The sequence below is a fragment of the Heptranchias perlo genome, chromosome 27 (assembly GCF_035084215.1).
Source record: "Heptranchias perlo isolate sHepPer1 chromosome 27, sHepPer1.hap1, whole genome shotgun sequence".
Lineage (NCBI taxonomy): Eukaryota > Metazoa > Chordata > Chondrichthyes > Hexanchiformes > Hexanchidae > Heptranchias > Heptranchias perlo.
This window is the reverse complement of record NC_090351.1, coordinates 27,675,964-27,696,583: the sequence shown is the minus strand read 5'-3', so window position 1 is coordinate 27,696,583 and position 20,620 is coordinate 27,675,964. Positions and strand designations below refer to the sequence as shown.

General features: G+C 39.8%; 1 protein-coding gene across 4 annotated transcripts in view; it reads left to right on the top strand.

Moving 5' to 3' along the window:
* Nucleotides 1-20,619, top strand: part of LOC137344487 (C4b-binding protein-like) — a 64,149-nt gene extending 43,530 nt beyond the window's left edge. Inside the window, exons 14-18 of one of the 4 annotated variants that reach the window (XM_068007497.1) lie at nucleotides 2,480-2,548; nucleotides 4,110-4,130; nucleotides 6,667-6,751; nucleotides 9,897-10,026; nucleotides 19,428-20,619. In XM_068007497.1, the coding sequence (XP_067863598.1) occupies nucleotides 2,480-2,548; nucleotides 4,110-4,130; nucleotides 6,667-6,751; nucleotides 9,897-9,993 (272 nt within the window). In that variant the 3' untranslated portion in view covers nucleotides 9,994-10,026; nucleotides 19,428-20,619. Of the gene's footprint in view, nucleotides 1-2,479; nucleotides 2,549-4,109; nucleotides 4,131-6,666; nucleotides 6,752-9,896; nucleotides 10,027-14,378; nucleotides 15,976-16,000; nucleotides 16,161-16,415; nucleotides 17,784-19,427 lie in introns of those variants that run through there. The other 3 variants (XM_068007493.1, XM_068007494.1, XM_068007495.1) reach the window with 3 other exon arrangements.
* The last annotated feature ends 1 nt before the right edge of the window (nucleotide 20,620 follows it).

The window sequence follows — 20,620 nt, the reverse complement described above, 5'->3', positions numbered from 1 at the left end:
CAGAAGACCTGTTTTGTCAACACAAGGGTCAGATCTGCCACCTATCCCCAATGAACATATCTTTCACAGCTTGGTTATTGAGAGGAGGCATTAGAGCAGTTATCTTCTGCAGTATGCACCATGATTAACATAGAAAGACAGGAATTGCTAGATGAAAAAATACAAAGGTTCACCTTCTACCATCCTGGTAGTTGCATGATTCAATGATAATGGAGTTGTTGACTAATCATAGCAATCAATCAGGAGACTAACCAGGTGCATTAAGCTATTTCATAAGAACAGCAACAATAACTGCATTTATATAGTGCCTTTGACGTTAAAAGAAAAAAATCCTTTGCTACCTAACAGAAGCATAATCAGACAAAAATTGACTCCAAGCCAAGGAAGGAGATATAAATAGGAGTGACTAAAAGCTTGGTCAAAGAGATAGGTTTTAAGGAGGAGAGAGAGGTGGAGAGGCAAAGGTTTAGGGAGGGAATTTTAAATTTGAGGCGGTGAGCCAATTTATATCAACAAGTACAAGGGTGGTGGGTAAGTGGGACTTGGTGCGGGATAGGATACGGGCAGCAAAGGAATAGTCAAGTCTGGACATGACAAAAGCATGGATGATAGGCTGAGGCAGGGGCGGAGATGGGTGATGAGGGAGTGAGCTCCCTTGTTACATTAGTTTTTCCTAATGTTTCTGCTAAGCAGTTTCCAAACATGAAGCAGTCTTTTTGCAAATTTTCTGTGAACTGTGCTGAATTTCTTTCAGCTGTACGTGGAACAGGGTTAATCATAAACCAAAATGTATTTAGGAATCACATCTGATCCAGTTTAACCCAAAGAAAAGACATAACTTTACTCAAATATTTAGAAATAAACAAATAATTACTTCTGCTGGAGGAAATAGTACTTGTAGAGGCCAGTCATATCAACAGGTCAGATTAATTGTGTGATTCAAAAAAAAACACACATACCAGACTCTGCATCTGTGAGGTTGGAGATAAGGAGGGTGAAGTTATAACTTGTGTGCTACTACCTTTTTCATTTTCACTCTCCAGAAGCAGTATTCCAATAACATAGGACCCTTCTTGACCTGCAATTGATTGCAATTTGTCAAATGAAATTTAAAAAGGCTTTTGAGATCCAAGGATTTGGAGTATCATCTTTTATATTGAGAAGTTGCCTTCCTTCCGGAATTTGACACTGAAATTTGGGTCCTGGGACACATGCACATCACAATAATTATATCATCGTGTATGTTACATGCATACGCCATGATGCAATGTGCACGATGTTGTCATTAACACAGCGCATTTCAAGATCCACTAAAGCCGAAAGAATTTCTCTTTTTATAGATCTGAATGGGGAAGAAATCGTTTTGGAATTTCAGTTGTAGTCAGTAAAAAGCAGTTTTAAGGTCTCCTCTATTAATATAATTTCTTTAACATACAAAATATCCCAAGGCATTTTACAGAATGGTAGCAAAAATAATGGAATGATGAGCTGCGGAGGGAGTGATGAAGGACAGATGATTGAAGGCTTGGAAGAAATATGGGTTTTAAGAAGGCTGTTGGAGGAGGAGGGAGAAGCAGAGGGGTCTTTGAGGGAAGTTACATAGAGCATGGCATAGGCAGCTGAAAGCTCTCTCCCCATTGATGAGGCAGAGGGAGGGTGGTGTGCACATGAGGTCAGAGTTGGAAGACTAAAGCATGCAGGAGTCTGGAGGAGGTTGCAATGGTAGACTGGAATGAGACCGATGAGGAAGAGGATTTTAAATTTAATGCATTGGGGAATAGGGAGCCAGTGCAGGACAGGATTCAGGCAGCTGCATTTTGGCCAAGTTAGAGTTTATAGACTGTGGACAAAGGAAGGCCAGCAACAAAAGCATTGGAATAACCGATTCTGGAGGTGACAAAAGCACGTATAAAGGTTTCAGCAGTAGAGAGGCTAAAGTAGGGGCAGAGGCGAGCAATATTGCGGAGGTGGAAATAAGCCACCTTGGTGACGGAGAGAATATGGGGTATGAATCGCAGCTCGAGTCCTGATAGGACACCAAGTTTGCACGTGGTCTCACTGAACCCAAGTGAGAGGCTAGAGAAGGGTATGAAGTTGGTGTCAAGGGAGTAGAGTTTGTAGCAAGCTTCAAAGACCATGGCTGCAGTCTTCCCAATGCTCAGCTGAAAGAAGTTGGAACTCATCCAAGACTTTGTGTTGGACAGGCAAGGAAGTGTTCCTGGGATCAAAAGAAATGGCGAGGTAGAGCTGGTATAGAATAGATACGAGCTGTGAATTTAAAGAAATCTGATTCTTGACTTTCTTCTACACTGGTGAAATGTATTTTAAAATCTTGCAGACAAAATTACAAACTTTCAATCTATAACAGGAAATAAGAGTGTAACTTTTATAATAGTATGATTAAGTTTGACATTTATAGGATCCGAATGTGTATATTCTGCCTGCTGTGTCATTCCTGTAATTACATTTCTGTACCTAGGAACAAAAATGGTGCCTGTGCTGATTCGGGAAATTGGAAAGACCAAGCATGGACCCCCTCCAACCAACGGTAATGTGCACAGTTATTACTTTTTCATTTGATAAATATCCAGTTGGCCCCCTGTTGACACTTTTGATCACCAAAAATACACCTCTCATTAACCTTAATGTAGTTAAATGTTGCCTACCTAGCTGGTATGGTGGAGAAGCCATCAATTCTCTATGCTCTACGATTAATAAAGGGAGACTTGTGTGTCGAATTCACCTGTTTACCATGGGGTGTCCCTATCTGACAGCAGCTGTGGCTCCTGTGCTAATGATGAAATTGTCGGTCTACTTTGATAATCTCAAAGCCATCTCAAAAATCAAACAGGTAAATGACAGTAAAAACTCCATAACAGAGTGGGGTTTGTATTTTTTTACTGCTTTAGTAGCAGAGCAACACAAGAGCTTGTATTGAGAAAAGGCAATTCAGACAATTAGGTCTTTTCCTTCCATGGTCCATGAATGACTGACTCAAACATGGACGCTCACCTTTTCTTCTGTATTGACCTGGAGTCAAATTTGGGCCTGCAATCTGGAAAGTAAAAATTCTATCACTTAACATCAATACTCCAAGTATGGGTATCAAACTTCTTGTCTAACCAAGATGTCCCTGTAGATATGGGGAATGTGGCATTAGACATCCTCCGTGTGCAACCAAATTGACTAAGCAATCTATCATCACCCTCGGGGGGGGAAAAAATAATATATACCTCCATTAAGGCAGTTAATGTTTTGCTGTTGCTTTATCTATTAAGTGAACATTATGAGGAAATTGGGCACGGTGTATAACGGGCAGCTGATCTGCTACCGCCCTTGTTCTGCCACTGCTGAAAGTTGAAATCAGCCTTTTTCTTTTTTTAAAAAAATAATTTAAAAACATTACCTGACTAGTCCATTGCAATTATTGAAAACACTAACTGGATGTTTTGTACAACTGGTTCCTAGTTATTAACTTCCTAGAACCCATTTTTATTTTTTTTGCTTTTTGCACCTCAAGAATAATATATTTACATATAATACAGTTTTCACAACACAAGAAAATCTGCCTGAAACATTTGATAGCTTGGTGACTATTTAACTAGGTATTGATTTGGTGTAACACTTTGCATATTTAGGTCTGGAACATTTAACATTGCTTTGGAAGGTGGTAGTGTCCTAGGATTATGAATATCAACCCCTGTGTTTGTGTGCATTTCTTTTTGAAGGGAGTAGAAAGTATCAGGCTCATCTTGCTAGTTCTGTATTCATCTTTAGTTATTGTGCACACTTCCCAGTTATAGAATCAGACTGTGTTTACGGGTGCTTTTATCATTACCCAGCAAGGTAAAATAATGATCAGGGAAAATGGAGAGCAGAGTAGCAACTCTCTCCAGCCAATGGTGTGTGTAAAAGTTCTTTCCTATACAATTCTAATAGTATAGTTAGCTTCACTATACTGCATCACTTCTCCACTGTACCTGATAGAGGAGGCAAAAATCTTATCATAATGATAACAGGAGTCTTGACATATATTAAACATTGCATACATTAAAAAGTTGTGAATTTGTGTGTGGTCGATTTAATCTTTGTTTTGTTTAATCCTACAGCACCAGAAAAACAAGGCCTTGGTAAGTGGAATTGGAAAACCCAAGTTTTTATTTATAGATTAATGAGCTTCATCATTGTAAACTTTTTTAAAGCATTTACTGATCAGCATTTACTGATCAAAATTGTAAATTAGAAAATTGTAGATTTTAAATGGAATTCCAAAAAATCAACCTAGTAATTATATAAATCTTTATTTGTCAATTTGAATTAAGCTTCCACTGTTCAACAGTGAGATCGGCCCAAGTCATGAGGATTGTGTTCCTTTCAAGGCATTTGTCATTACCATCTGCCTTTGTGGTATACTTTTTAACATAAGTTCTATGTATATTTCCCCTTAATCTTTGAGGTTTCCTCTGGATTCTTGTCAGATAATATAAAGCTATTTTAAAAGTTGATATAATATGTAACTATTAAGAATACTTTTATTTTCTTGTGAGGGGAAAAAGTTGAGATTTCAAATCTGATTTTGACTTGATGTCTTGACTTAAGCATTACCTTGGCACCAGTTGCAAATTGAAACTTTCATTCAGATCTTTCATGTCTGAGATGCTTCTATCTCAGTTGGGCAGTCCCTCCATTTTGTCACTGGTTCAAGGTGCCTCCATTCACACCATAATTTCTGAACTTCACTGAGTTTATTTTACATTTGTTGCGTGGTAAGAAATCCATACGCTTTTGTCTTTATATTGAAAGTGCTAAAATTCAACTCTGAAATTCAAATTTTACCCTTTCTGGAGAAAATAAGTTCTGCACTTGGAAGCAAATTGACTGCAGCAAACCTGCAAAATGTTTACTTCAGTTATACCTGCTGCCTTTGAGCGCTTTATAGGGATAATTCTGAAATCTGGCACTAGCAGGGAGTCTGTGATTTCACAACGTGTTCCTTGCACGCGTTACGTCGTACTTTGGGCACAAGATTGCAGAATCATCCCTACCATCACCATAGAAAAAAAATTACCAATTCAGGTATGTTACTTTCCTGGGTGGGGATGGGGGGGCAAGAAAAGACTTTGTTAACTTACTGCTTTACTGAAGCGAATCTCCCCATTTTGTGCTCAGGCTAACGTTAGTGAATAGAGGAGGATATAACGAGTAATAGGTTAATTTTGTAATTTATATGTTCAGTAATACAGAGAACTGTAAGCATGTTCCAGAAGGCATTTGATAAGGTGCCACATAAGAGACTGTTAGCTAAGATAGAAGCCCATGGAATCGAGGGAAAAGTACGGACTTGGTTAGGAAGTTGGCTGAGCGAAAGGTGACAGAGAGTAGGGATAATGGGAAGGTACTTACATTGGTAGTCCCACAGGGATCTGTCTTGGGGCCTCAATTATTCACAATATTTATTAACGACTTGGATGAAGGCTTAGAAAGTCTCATATCTAAGTTTGCCGATGACACAAAAATTGGTGGCATTGTAAGCAGTGGAGATGAAAACATAAAATTACAAAGCAATATTGATAGATTAGGTGAATGGGCAAAATTGTGGCAAATGGAATTCAATGTAGACAAATGTGAGGTCATCTACTTTGGATCAAAAAAGGATAGAACAGGGTACTTTCTAAATGGTAAAAAGTTAAAAACAGTGGATGTCCAAAGGGACATAGGGGTTCAGGTACATAGATCATTGAAGTGTCATGAACAGGTGCAGAAAATAATCAATACGGCAAATGGAATGTTGGCCTTTATATCTAGAGGACTAGAGTACAAGGGGGCAGAAGTTATGCTGCAGCTATACAAAACCCTGGTTAGACCGCACCTGGAGTACTGTGAGCAGTTCTGGGCACCGCACCTTTGGAAGGACATATTGGCCTTGGAGGGAGTGCAGCGTAGGTTTACTAGAATGATACCCGGACTTCAAGGGTTAAGTTACGAGGAGAGATTACACAAATTGGGGTTGTATTCTCTAGAGTTTCGAAGGTTAAGGGATGATCTGATCGAAGTTTATAAGATATTAAGGGGAACAGATAGGGTGGATAGAGGGAAACTATTTCTGCTGGTTGGGGATTTTAGGAGTAGGGGGCACAGTCTAAAAATTAGAGCCAGACCTTTCAGGAGCAAGATTGGAAAACATTTCTACACACAAAGGGTTGTAGAAGTTTGGCACTCCCTTCCGCAAACGGCAATTGATACTAGCTCAATTGCTAAATTTAAATCTGAGATAGATAGCTTTTTGGCAATCAAAGGTATTAAGGGATATGGGCCAAAGGCAGGTATATGGAGTTAGATCACAGATCAGCCATGATCTTATCAAATGGCAGAGCAGGCACGAGGGGCTGAATGGCCTACTCCTGTTCCTATGTTGGAAACCGTACACATTTTTTGTGTAGATCATTTCAGGCTTAACCCGTTTAGTAACATTTAAGTTTATTACATGCATCTCTATTATAGATTTGCATTTACTTGTAATAAACCACCATCTTTCAAAGAGAGTTCAGGACAGCAATATTTAGAAGTCCAGCTCAGAAAAACAGGTTGACAATGTATCAATCACTGTGAAAATTAGGAAACTGCACTTTTTTTTGTTTCACTGTCCGATCTTGTGTATTCTTTAAGGAACTACTGGTATTATTGTCAGTTGTGTTTTTGGCATTTGCGTTGGTATTGGTGGTGCTGCTGGATTGTCCTATTACAATAAAAGGTAAGATACTTTTATATTCAAGTCTACTTTGCATCTTCTAGAAAGTCATAAATACACCCTGCTTTGTGCACTTTTATTCTGTTTTTCCCTCCCCACACTCTCTTTCACAAGTTTGCTTTTTTTTAAGCTCTACTTAATTTACTGAGGCAAAACGGGCTTGGATAAACTTCCAAAGTAAATCAATAGAAAAATCCCTCATTTAACTGGCTTTATATGTGTTGACAATTGACCACGGGTTTTCTTCCTGATGAGCTCTAACCAACTGTCTCTATTCCCTGCACCCATGAAAATGTAAACCAAGGATTTCAGTCTTATCTTGCATCTACATTATTCATTTTTGGTGGCTTTCCTTAGCACAAAACTTACATACTCCCGGCAACTTAAACCATTTGAGCCTCATCCATAAGTGCCTGCATGAAACTGAAAACCACTTTGCTTGTGTTGTCACTCTGATCTTTGAGAGGTTGGTGACTTATTTATTACCTCAAGTCTTTTGAAAGGTCTGACACTGTGCACTTCTAGATCAATTACCTTTGTATGGTTATGTTTAAGGAATTTTTTTTCTCAAATTGTGATGTAGCTGTGATGTAGCAAATGACATCCAATGGTTGTTTCGATCAACTCCAGTTCCCAATGGCTCTGTTCTCCCTATAATCTTATTCAGTCATTACCCACTCTTTTGTAGTCCATTCCACTCTTGATATTTTAACATCTTTCAGATTGTACATGATCTTCCTCATTTGTGCAGTGGTTGAATTCTGGATCTTGGTCTCTCTTTTCAACAGGCAATGAATGTTCTTCCAATTCTTCAGACATCATTTTTTTATATCTCTCGTATATTTGACCAACAGTGGTTCATCTGCTGACGTTCTTGTTCTCACAGTCTCCTCTAATTTTAAATCAAATTCATTTATCTCCTTTGTTAAAACTACCTCCTAAAGGTTGGTTTCCTCTTTCCTGCCAGTTACCTTCGCTTCAACATCTCAAATTGCTATAAAGCCCAAATTTGTCCTGCCTTGAATTCTGCTTCATTATATGGGAAAGTTCCAATACCTTTCACTCCTCACCAGGAGACAAGAAAAGCTTTCCAAAAGACTATCTATCTTCCACTTTCCTCCCTCGCCTCCCCTTTTCTCGTGATGTGGAGATGCCGGTGATGGACTGGGGTGGACAAATGTAAGGAATCTTACAACACCAGGTTATAGTCCAACAATTTTATTTTAAAATCACAAGCTTTCGGAGATTATCCCCTTCGTCAGGTGAATGAGAGTGAGGTTCTCAAATCGCATATCTTATATTAGGCTGGGACACCATCACACCAATCAAAAGGTGTCGTTGGTGTTCAGACAGGTTAGCCATGGAAAACAGTAGGTCCCAGTACACTGAATACACATTGTGTCAAATTACACAGACAGAGAGAAAGAGACCCAAATGGCAGAGAGAGAGAGAATATTAAAAACAGATAACTTTTTTTTCCCCCTTGCTGGTGGGGTTACGTGTAGCGTGACATGAACCGAAGATCCAGGTTGAGGCCGTCGTCATGGGTGTGGAACTTGGCTATCAATTTCTGCTCGACGATTTTGCGTTGTCGTGTGTCTCGAAGGCCGCCTTGGAGAACGCTTACCCGAAGATCGGTGGCTGAATGTCCTTGATTGCTAAAGTGTTCCCCGACTGGGAGGGAACCCTCCTGTCTGGCGATTGTTGCACGGTGTCCGTTCATCCGTTGTCGCAGTGTCTGCATGGTCTCGCCAATGTACCAACCTCACGATGCTCCACTTTTCCAGCTTCCACCCCAACCAGGTCAAAGAGGCCATCCCCTATGGACAGGCCCTACGAATACACAGGATCTGCTCAGACGAGGAGGAACGCGATGGACACCTATAGACGCTGAAAGACGCCCTCGTAAGAACGGGATATGACGCTCGACTTGTCGATCGACAGTTCCGACGGGCCACAGCGAAGAATCGCGTAGACCTCCTCAGAAGACAAACACGGGACGCAACCAACAAAGTACTTCCCCGGAGCGGAGAAACTACGCCATGTTCTCCGCAGCCGTCAACATGTCATCGATGACAACGAACACCTCGCTAAGGCCATCCCCACGCCTCCACTACTCGCCTTCAAACAGCCACCCAACCTCAAACAGACCATCGTTCGCAGCAAATTACCCAGCTTTCAGGAGAACAGCGTCCACGACACCACACAACCCTGCCACGGTAACCTCTGCAAGACATGCCAGATCATCGACACAGATACCACATCACACGAGAGGATACCACCCACCAGGTACATGGTTCATACTCCTGTGACTCGGCCAATGTTGTCTACCTCATACGTTTCAGGAAAGGATGCCCCGGAGCATGGTACATTGGCGAGACCATGCAGACACTGCGACAACGGATGAACGGACACCGCGCAACAATCGCCAGACAGGAGGGTTCCCTCCCAGTCGGGGAACACTTTAGCAGTCAAGGACATTCAGCCACCGATCTTCAGGTAAACGTTCTCCAAGGTGGCCTTCGAGACACACGACAACGCAAAATCGTCGAGCAGAAATTGATAGCCAAGTTCCGCACCCATGAGGACGGCCTCAACCGGGATCTTCGGTTCATGTCACGCTACATGTAACCCCACCAGCAAGGGGAAAAAAAAGTTATCTGTTTTTAATATTCTCTCTCTCTCTGCCATTTGGGTCTCTTTCTCTCTGTCTGTGTAATTTGACACAATGTGTATTCAGTGTACTGGGACCTACTGTTTTCCATGGCTAACCTGTCTGAACACCAACGACACCTTTTGATTGGTGTGATGGTGTCCCAGCCTAATATAAGATATGCGATTTGAGAACCTTTCACTCATTCACCTGACGAAGAGGATAATCTCCAAAAGCTTGTGATTTTAAAATAAAATTGTTGGACTATAACCTGGTGTTGTAAGATTCCTTACATTTCCCCTTTTCTCCACATATAATGTCTCTTGCAATTAAAGTTGTCTTGAAGAATGGCAATTAATTAACTTATTTCTTGAATAAAGTGGCATTTTTTGTTCTGTACATGAGCTGTTATATTAATATTTTACAAATGTGCTTAACAATATGCTCCATTGTTTTTGAATTTTTATATGTGCTTATCACATGTTGTCTTTCCAGACAACATAACAACTGTAAGAAGGTTCACATCAACCCTCAACCCAATGAAAGTCAAGTGGAGGCCAATTTTGATAAGTACTGTGATCACCCAGCATGATCTTTAAAGAAGCAAAACTTCAAATTGCAAAAGGTAAACCTTTAATGTAAATTCTAGTTTTCAAACTTCTTTAAATGTTTTCAGTTTTGTTCTCATACAGTATTAAATATTTATTCTGGCCAATGTTTGTCCCTCAACCAACATCACTTAAACAAACTATCTGGTCAATTTCTCATTGCTGTTTGTGGGATCTTGCTGTGAGCAAATAGGCTGCCGCGTTTCCCTACGTTACTATTGTGACTACACTTCAAAAAAAAACTTAATTGGCCGTGAAGCGCTTTGGGCGTCTTGAAGTCGTGAAAGCCGCTATATACATGTAAGTTGGTTCAGTGTTCGCACAGCGCCACATTACACAGTGTATTTGCCCACTGCACCACGAGCAGGGAGGGGGTTGGTGACCAAGCCATTTATGCACCAGCTGCGCCCCACTTTGTGGCCCTCAGATGTGAAGGTAGAGCGGTGGAAATTGCACCTGGAAGACCGGCAGATTTAGGAGACAGTGAGGAGATGAGGGTGTCGAAAGCTGAAGCCAAGGAGGTAGAATTTCCAGAGAGAGATGAAACATTAAGAAAAGATACAAATTACAAATGAAAAGGGCTGCCTTGCTGAGCATACTAAAACACCGCCTGAGGAAGGGGAAAGCCCCCGAAAGCTTGTGGGATTAAAAATAAAATCGTTGGACTATAACTTGGTGTTGTAAAATTGTTTACAAATACTAAAAGAAGGCAAGGAACCCAGCCCTAATGGACTAAATACAAGGATGTTTAAAGATCTAATTAATAAAATCAGCCACACCCTGATGAATATCTTCAGAGAATCATTAAAAACAAGAATGGTACTTGAGAATTGGAGAAAGGTGAGTGTAATGCCCACCTATAAAAAGCAATTTAAATTAATCCCGGGAGTCCTTGTTGAGACTGCCTGATTGTGTAATCATCCATAACGTTTTTTTTCTTACGGAGGATCGTCATGGCTAACAAATCTGTTATTTTTTCACAGAACTGCAATAGATCTGTTGGATAAAGTTAACTCTGCATGATATATGTTTAGGTTTTAGCACATATTTGACAGTGCCATAATGGAGATTGCTGCACAGGAATGAGTGGGGTGGGAGTTTCAGAAATTGATTGTTTCCTCTGATTCAGCCCATTTCCAATGGGTAGCTCTGCATGATGCAGCTTTGGCATGGAAGGAGATGATGAGGGACATTGTTAATGTGTATGCGTTATTTAGAAATAGGAACAAAAGTAAACTGCAGTGTTTGCAAATGTGAAACCTTCTAAAGGGAGCAAGTGGACCAAATGCAGTGGGAAGTTTAGTTGATGAGTGAACTGTTATTTAATGTAAATAATTGGAAACTGATGAAACTGCATATTGGGAAAGCTGAAGCCACTGTTCTTGACCTGCACCATAAACTCCACTCCCTTGCCATTGACTCCACCCCACTTCCCAGCCATTTGCTCAAGTTGAAACAAGCAATGAGAAACCTTGGGTATCCTGTTTGACCCAAAACTGAGCTTCAAACCCCATGTCATATCTATCGCTTACTAAGACCCTTTGGTTTCACCTTCACCTCCACCATTATATCACTTCCATTGCCACCAAAACCCTTATGCTTTTGCCCCACACTAAACCACACTAGCCCACTATCTTGTCTGGCTGCCTGTCCCCAAATGCATCGAATTTAAAATCCTTGTCCTCATTTACAAATTCCTCCACAATCTCACTGTATTTCCACAACCTCCTCAAGCCTTCTATATCCTCCCGCATCCTTTTGATCCCGTGATTCTGGCATTTTGTGCATCCCAACCCTCCCTTGCCCCTCCATTGATGGCAGAGCCTTCAGTTGCTATGGCTCCACTCTGTGGAATTCCCTCACTGAACAACTCTGCTTTTCCACTTCATCTCCACTTTTTAAAATGTTAAAACTCACCTTTTCACCCAAGCTTTCTAACCTTTCTCACCTTTTCTAACACTCCTACCGTGACTCAGTGTCTGTTCCTTTGTCCTCTTTTTTTTCTCTCCCCTTCTTCAGAGAGCCTTGCGTCATGTTTTACCTTAGAGGATTATATGTTGTTGATGGCATTGAAGTAGAGTGGCCATATGAACTAAACTGTATTAATGTACAGAACAGGAAACAACACAAAGAAGGAAGTGGGATCTGGGGTGCTCATCGATAGCTTGCTGAAACCATCAGCACAGTTTGTGGCAGCAATAAATAAAGAAAACATGAAATTAGAGTGGAGAGCATAAAAAGCTTGTAGAAAATACTGGTTTGGTCCATCTTTGTACAGTTCTGGTAACCACGCTACAGTGGAAATATCCTGGCACTATAGAGAGTAAAACATAAGTTGATTAAATTGAAACCTTGGATTCGGGCACCTAAGCTACAGGAGGCTGTAGGGGAGCAGAAAAAGTAAGCCAGTTACAGAGTCTTTGTTTTTTTTGGGGGGGGGGTGTGGTGGTTAGATTTTTACTGCACAGGTGAACTTTGATTTCTTGCAGATGGGGGAATTGATTTTTAGCATGATGGGGGCATCAATTTTTAGTGTACTGAATCTAGTTGCATTGTGCTGCATTATTTTCTCTGCCTCCACATTTTGTGTTACATTTTTGGAAACCTTGCTTTTGGTGCCCTCTTCAGAGTCATTTAATGTATATTAATGTTATACCTCATTTTGAGTAGCAGGATTGATAATACTCATTCCAAAACTTGAGCCCATGACTGTTTCTTGGAGTACCACCCTGGTAACTTCCTTCCAGCTTGAAATGTTTCCATTTTCAACAGCCTTGTTTCCTTATCTTAGATCAGTTTTCCAACCAGCATTGCCATTATACTATGACTTTTTACCTTAGTTATTCATCTTCACTGTGGAACCTTGTCAAATACTTTTTTTGAGGATCTAATGTTATGCCGTAATGCTGTGCCTTCTCCCAGAATCTTCATTATGTTGAAATCCACACTCATTGCTAATTTGTTTCTCAAGACTACAATACTCACCTTATCCAATAGATGGTGTAACTTTATTTTTGGTCAGTTGAGTTTCTGTACGTGAAAATCCATTATCAAGATTAAGAATTTCCAACCCAAAATGTTGAGAAATCTTGTGTATAGAATTTCTGTCATATCGAGGGGCACGCCCCATTATCTAAGTCCAGAGAGCTCAGATGTAAATTAGCATAGCCAAGACTTCCAAATGTGCACAGAGTTAATGGTAGATGTTAACCAGCTGAAACCATGGACTTTACCAGTACAAGTGTTAAAGTACAAAGTACCAATGAGCTTCCTACTGCCCTTTATTTTATTTGTTTTTGGGATGTGGTTCCATTAGTGAGCGAGACTGGTTTATCAATCAACAGTGCTCTGCCTTGTTCAGGTATATTACCATGGAGCCACCTTAACCCCACCGACCTTGCCGACCTCTTTCCAAAGTTTGAGCCCTCATTAGGTGGTTCGCCTACTAGGCACTCCTCAGTAGGACAACTCACATAAAATGAATTGGGTGCATGACCACCATCCTTCTAACCACAGCATGGATACACACCATACCCCATCAAGCCGTGCACTGCCTCCAGGCATTTCTTCCAGCAGCTGTCGTCCCGACTCTTGAGTTTCCTCATCAGCTATACAAAGAATATTTCCATTAATTTGGTTAAGGAGTGGAGAACCTTTTGCAGGAAAGCTTGTATTATGTCAGCCTGCTTGATGTCCCAAGTCCAGTTCTACATAATAGGTAGTCCAGATCCTTCTGAGGGTCTTAGCAAAGAGGCATTGCTCCCCGTGAGGCTGATGCACCTTGTGAGGTTTACTCCTACTCCAGAGAACTCTGACAGTCAGCTTAGGCCAGAGTCCACATTTCCTCTCTGCAGCCAGCTCCCTTCTTTCCACAAATGCATCCCACAGCATTAGTCCAGAGGAACCATTTTGGCCATGATTAACAACAAGCTATTGCCAATGTAAAATGAACTGGGATAATTTTTGTGTAATCACATGTCATTCCAGGTAAATGCAACCCACTGGTTTTGCTTCATCTCCCTAATGCATTATCTGGCCTTGCAACACTGCATCATCATCTACTTTTGCAGCAGCTCTTGATCACTTTAAAGAGGCTCCAAATAAAGAAGGAACTTACATTATGAGTGTATTTCATGTTCTCAAGGTGTTCTGAAGTGCTTCACAACCAGTTAATTAATTTAGAAATGTAATCACTTGTTTTGTAAGGAAGCCAATTTACCCACAGGGTCCCACAGACTTCAAATTAGATAAATGACCAGTTAACCTGTTTTGGTGGTGTTGGCTGAGGGATAAATATTGGCCAGGATAGCAGGAGAGCTCAGTTTTTCATGTAGTCCCATGGGATTTTTTTTTACATTCACCTGCACAGGTAGACAAGGGTTAACATCTCATCTGAAAGACAGTACTTCCAACAATGCTGTGATCCTCAGTACTGCAGTGAGGTGTCACCCTCTCTCTCTGAGGTGAGAATGCCACCATTGAACCAGCAGTTAAGCAGTATCGTTCCTTTTAAAGGCCTTTTGCATTCACTTAAGAGCCCTTCTTTTCTTTGCAGTTACCTATCAGGGTTAGATTAGTGGAAGAGCTGTTAGTAGGCTTAGCTTCAGTTTCTCGCAGCTGCAAAAGCAAGGAAATCATTAGTCATGTCATCTATTGAGTCAGCAGTCATACAGGCCCAGTCCCAGCTTCCTGGCCAGTAATATCCTTTTTGTAGCTGAGCACCATGACCCAATCATTTGTAGCACAGAAATCATCAGCCATTGTAGCTTGGTAACCACCCCTTGTCATGAGGCCAACATTTGAGTGAAGACTGGGAAATTGCTCCCTGACTCCATAAGTGATCAGACCATGGTTATGCATGATGCATCGTAAGGTGAACTTAACTGAACCACACAACACTGACGAGCACAAATGCTGTCTTCCCAATCCCAACATCCCTTACCTTGATTAGCACAAAATGAACCAAAAATTCTGATAGCTGATCTTCCCTTTTCTAAAACCGTAATGGCTGATCTTTATTGGGCAATACTTTTCCAGGTGTTGTCTTACTGGTTCCTTTAAAATCACCTAGATTTTCCCTACAGCTGATGAAACATAGAAGTGTGACACTTGGCCCCTTTTTTAAAAAAAAATTATTCTATTTAAATTGAAAACTAAGATGCAGGACTGAGACCTGATTTGAACATTTAGTTTGTTTAAAAGAAACACACTGATTCTGATTGTTTATTTAAATATATTTGTTTAAATGTATTTGTACCACACTGGTCATAGTTGTGTTTGCAAGGATGTGAATTGGTCCACAAGTGAGGTAATTGTTACTTTTCTTTAGACTTCTGTGTGAATTACTGATTGGTGTCCTGTTGAGAAATTTATTTTTTAATAAATTACTATTAACTGCCTTAAACAGCAAAGTAGGATATTTGACTAGACCAGGATTTTCTTCAAATTTGCATTTAATATGGTACCTGTGTAGCTTCATGAAAAGTTTGTTTACCAAGCATTGAAACTTCAAGTGAGTATATAGAAAAGGCCAGTTTCAAAATAAACCCTTGTTTGATTTTTTTTCTAACTTTCCTATGCAGTGGCTAGCCTGAAGGGAGACTGCTTTCTTTGCCATATTTGGGACTAGGTGCTGGAACATGACATTTCAATGCTTATTCTTTGCTTCCTGCACCTCCCCATTATACTGAGACATATTTTTAAAATTAGATGCCTGGGCGTATTTTCAGATGAATAACTTGATACGGTCATTCATTGTAAAAAGAATTGTTTGTTTCACCAAAAAGATAATTGTGCATTAATATGTACTTTTAAAACATCTGATTTTAAGTTGAATCAAATTATTTTTTCCCCTGTATTTTTTTGCTGATCTTGAGTCACTGTTCATGTTTTTAGTATCAGCTTGGTCTGATCAGTCTTTGTATGGTATTTTGTTGTGCTAGAAATCTGAAGATGACCCATTCATTTAAATATCTGCTCTTGTGTATGCAGGCATCACCAAGGATGAAAATCTCTGATTTTAAGAGTCTAATCTATTTCATAATCACTGGGATGTATTTATTAAACTTCAAAAAAAACCTCTTGGCTATCCAGAACTGCGTTGTTAGCGAATGTTATCTTCCTACTGTTTGTCTAATAAATTAACTGCAATTTGCAGTATTTTCAAAAGGTTTGTGGAGTGAATTTACCTCAGTTTGTACAAAAGTGAAATGAAAATGTTACTGATGTTTTATTTAATCTAAATGATTAAATAGTGGCCATGCAACAAAGAATTTGCTTACTATATGTCAGGCCGTAGCTAGTCACTCTTATGCTAGTGCAGTTATTGTTGTCTTACCATCTTCCATGTGTGTAAGTATGACTAATTTTAAGATCTTTTCTAATTTTCTATATTTTCTTCCTGCAGGTCAAAATTCTGAACTGTCTTTATCCAAGATGTGTTTTAGATTAATTAATCCTGTCTCCAGAGCAAATGAACTGAAGCATCTTTCTTCTCTGTTTATTGCAAGGCAAACTTGATGCAGTTCTCACTAATTTAGTTGATCTGGGATTGGAGTTTTCTTTCCAAGTTTCCTTTCCTTTATTGTACTTTTGACAATTGCACTTCAGTGAAAACTCAATGCTAATTAAATTTTTCTTTTGGAAACCGGTGAAGTAGATGTGCCTCTATAAAAATGTCCACTGTGAGTTGTGTTTTAGATTTGAACATTTAGTTTGTTTAAAAGAAACACAATGATTCGGATTGTTTATTTAAATATATTTGTTTAAATGTATTTGTACCACACTGGTCATAGTTGTGTTTGCAAGGATGTGAATTGGTCCACAAGTGAGGTAATTGTTACTTTTCTTTAGACTTCTGTGTGAATTACTGATTGGTGTCCTGTTGAGAAATTTATTTTTTAATAAATTACTATTAACTGCCTTAAACAGCAAAGTAGGATATTTGACTAGACCAGGATTTTCTTCAAATTTGCATTTAATACGGTACCTGTGTAGCTTCATGAAAAGTTTTTTTACCAAGCATTGAAACTTCAAGTGAGTATATAGAAAAGGCCAGTTTCAAAATAAACTCTTGTTTGATTTTTTTTTTGTTACTTTCCTATGCAGTGGCTAGCCTGAAGGGAGACTGCTTTCTTTGCCATATTTGGGACTAGGTGCTGGAACATGACATTTCAGTGCTTATTCTTTGCTTCCTGCACCTCCCCATTATACTGAGACATATTTTTAAAATTAGATGCCTGGGCGTATTTTCAGATGAATAACTTGATACGGTCATTCATTGTAAAAAGAATTGTTTGTTTCACCAAAAAGATAATTGTGCATTAATATGTACTTTTAAAACATCTGATTTTAAGTTGAATCAAATTATTTTTTCCCCTGTATTTTTTTGCTGATCTTGAGTCACTGTTCATGTTTTTAGTATCAGCTTGGTCTGATCAGTCTTTGTATGGTATTTTGTTGTGCTAGAAATCTGAAGATGACCCATTAATTTAAATATCTGCTCTTGTGTATGAAATATTTTCTGACAGTAAATCTAATGAAAGCATTTATATAAGCTGCATCCTGGACCAGTTACACATCATAAAATTTAGAGGTATATCCCATTTCCATTATCAAATTATAATACAAAGCCATCAAAAGTAACAATATCATATTCAGTAAATGGCACGTTGTCTTTTGAAAACTGTACCTTCACTATGCTCTGTACATCACAGCTCAATTTACCTTTTACTTTACATACTATCAGCAATAAATTCAGTGGCAAGTTGTGAAATTGAGTTCAATAAATCTGGTAATTCGTACCCTAGCACTAGATAATGACCATGAAACCCAACTGGTTAACTAATGTCCTTCAAGGAAGGGGATCTGCCACCCCTATTTGGGCTAGTCTGTACATGACTCCAGTCCTGTGGTTGATTCTTAATGCCTTCTGAAGTGGACTAGCAGACCATGTAACACAATTACTTCAAGAAGGCAGCCGACCACCACTTTCTCAGGGCAACTAGGCATAGGTAAGAAATGCTGCATTGCTAGCGTTGCCCACATGCCAAGAACAAATAGATTTTAAAAACCCTTACAGTCAAACTTTGATGCTCAATTGTAAAGAAATGAAATTAGTCTTGGTGCAACAGAGTGTGACTATTACTGTTTGGTGATTGTTTACATCAGTGAATGCAACCAGTTTCAAAATGGCTAACTTGAAAGAGGAAAATGAAGGAATATTAATTTTATCAACGTTAGAACTTAATTTTATCTTCATCTATTGATCCAAAATACCCAACAATGCTGCATAAAATAATTCTGTAAATGTTTGTGATATGTGTCTTGAGTTTTAGATTTAACTCATATTTATGCTTTAGTCCTGAAGACACAAAGAACATGTGCTTTCTTGCTATTAAAGATGCCAAATCTGTTTTAGGTTTCTCATTTTTGAATCTGTTCAAAAAAAATGAGTATACTTTATTAATAAGAGGTCAGATCAGCAGGTTAATTCTTTTTTTCCCATTTTTTGTGTCATTATAGTTTTCAACCACTATTACTACTGACGCGATCTAATGAACTACGTGGTTCATCTGTGTATATATTGGATTTTGTGCTTTAAATACTGATTTCGGAAATAGACCATTTATGATGTATCTAGTTTTTGTCCTTTTTATTCAACTCTTTTTGGCACATCAGTCTTTGTCTGCAATCCTAAACCAAATACTAAATGCAGTAGGATTGTTGCATTCCATACAAAACAAGATGATGTCACTGGTATCTTCTAACATTTACACTTTGGAGATTATTCTGTCGTATACAGTACTCAGTATTGAAGATAATAACCAACCTAGTTAGTTCTGAAACCATCAAGTCTTAACTGATTTTTAAAAAAACAATTGTATACAAGTGTATTCTTACAGAACAATATGAATGCCACCTTTTTAACCAGGTTTACTATCCTGGACATGGAATAGCTGTGAATAGTCATTCTCACCTCTCTGTAGTGTGACCCAATTTAACAATTGTTGTGCACATGTGGTAAAGCCCTAGGCTCACTATAACATCTGTTAGTGGGTGACCGCAGGATCAGCTGTTTCGAGTGTTCCACTATTTTGTTTTAAAGAAGTTCTATAAAAGAACAATCCTAAGACAAAAGGTGCACAGAGATCCATTCATGTTACTTTGGCAGTTCACAAAATTTAAAATATATGGCCTCAAATTTAAAACAGCACAACTCATTTTTAATGCTCTTCATTTAAATGTCTCCAAAAACCTATTGGTAAATGTTTCCAAAAACCTATTGGCAGATTAACCAAAAAGCCTGTGTCTGTAGGATTTGTTTCTAGTACATGTTAGAACAAGGTCTATTGTATTACCTCAACACCTCACTCTACCGCAAGCCCACAGACAACCTCACGATGCTCCACTTTTCCAGCTTCCACCCTAACCATGTCAAAGAGGCCATCCCCTATGGACAGGCCCTGCGAATACACAGGGTCTGCTCAGACGAGGAGGAACGCGATGGACACCTACAGACGCTGAAAGACGCCCTAGTAAGAACGGGATATGACGCTCGACTCATCGATCGACAGTTCCGACGGGCCACAGCGAAAAATCGCATAGACCTCCTCAGGAGACTAACACGGGACGCAACTAACAGAGTACCCTTTGTCGTCCAGTACTTCCCCGGAGCGGAGAAACTACGCCATGTTCTCCGCAGCCTTCAACATGTCATCAATGACGACGAACACCTCGCTATGGCCATCCCCACACCTCCACTACTCGCCTTTAAACAGCCACCCAACCTCAAACAGACCATCGTTCGCAGCAAATTACCTAGCTTTCAAGAGAACAGCGTCCACGACACCACACAACCCTGCCACGGTAACCTCTGCAAGACATGCCAGATCATCGACACAGATACCACCATCACACGAGAGGACACCACCCACCAGGTGCATGGTTCATACTCCTGTGACTCGGCCAACGTTGTCTACCTCATACGTTGCAGGAAAGGATGCCCCAGAGCATGATACATTGGCGAGACCATGCAGACGCTGCGACAACGGATGAACGGACACCGCGCAACCATCACCAAACAGGAGGGTGCCCTCCCAATCGGGGAACACTTCAGCAGTCATGGACATTCATCCACCGACCTTCGGGTAAGCGTACTCCAAGGCGGCCTTCGAGACACACGACAACGCAAAATCGTCGAGCAGAAATTGATAGCCAAGTTCCGCACCCATGAGGACGGCCTCAACCGGGATCTTGGGTTCATGTCACGCTACACGTTACCCCACCAGCGAACAAATGTTATCTGTTTTTAATATAACGGGTCAGTTGCTGTCTTTTCTATGTTTCTACCTCTCTATCTCTTTTTTTTTTGTTTGTTGTTTTTTTTTGGTGATTTGTATATTCCGAGACCTTGCAGGTAACACCTGTCTGTCTGCACACTGGTTGCCTTGGCAACGGGCAGTTGAAAAAACTGTCTGTAATCACCAAGCATTGTTCTGTGAATTATAAATGCGATTTCATTTCGAGGATTTCATTTCCACATCGTTCACCTGAGGAAGGAGAAAGCCTCCGAAAGCTTGTGAATTTAAAATAAAATTGCTGGACTATAAC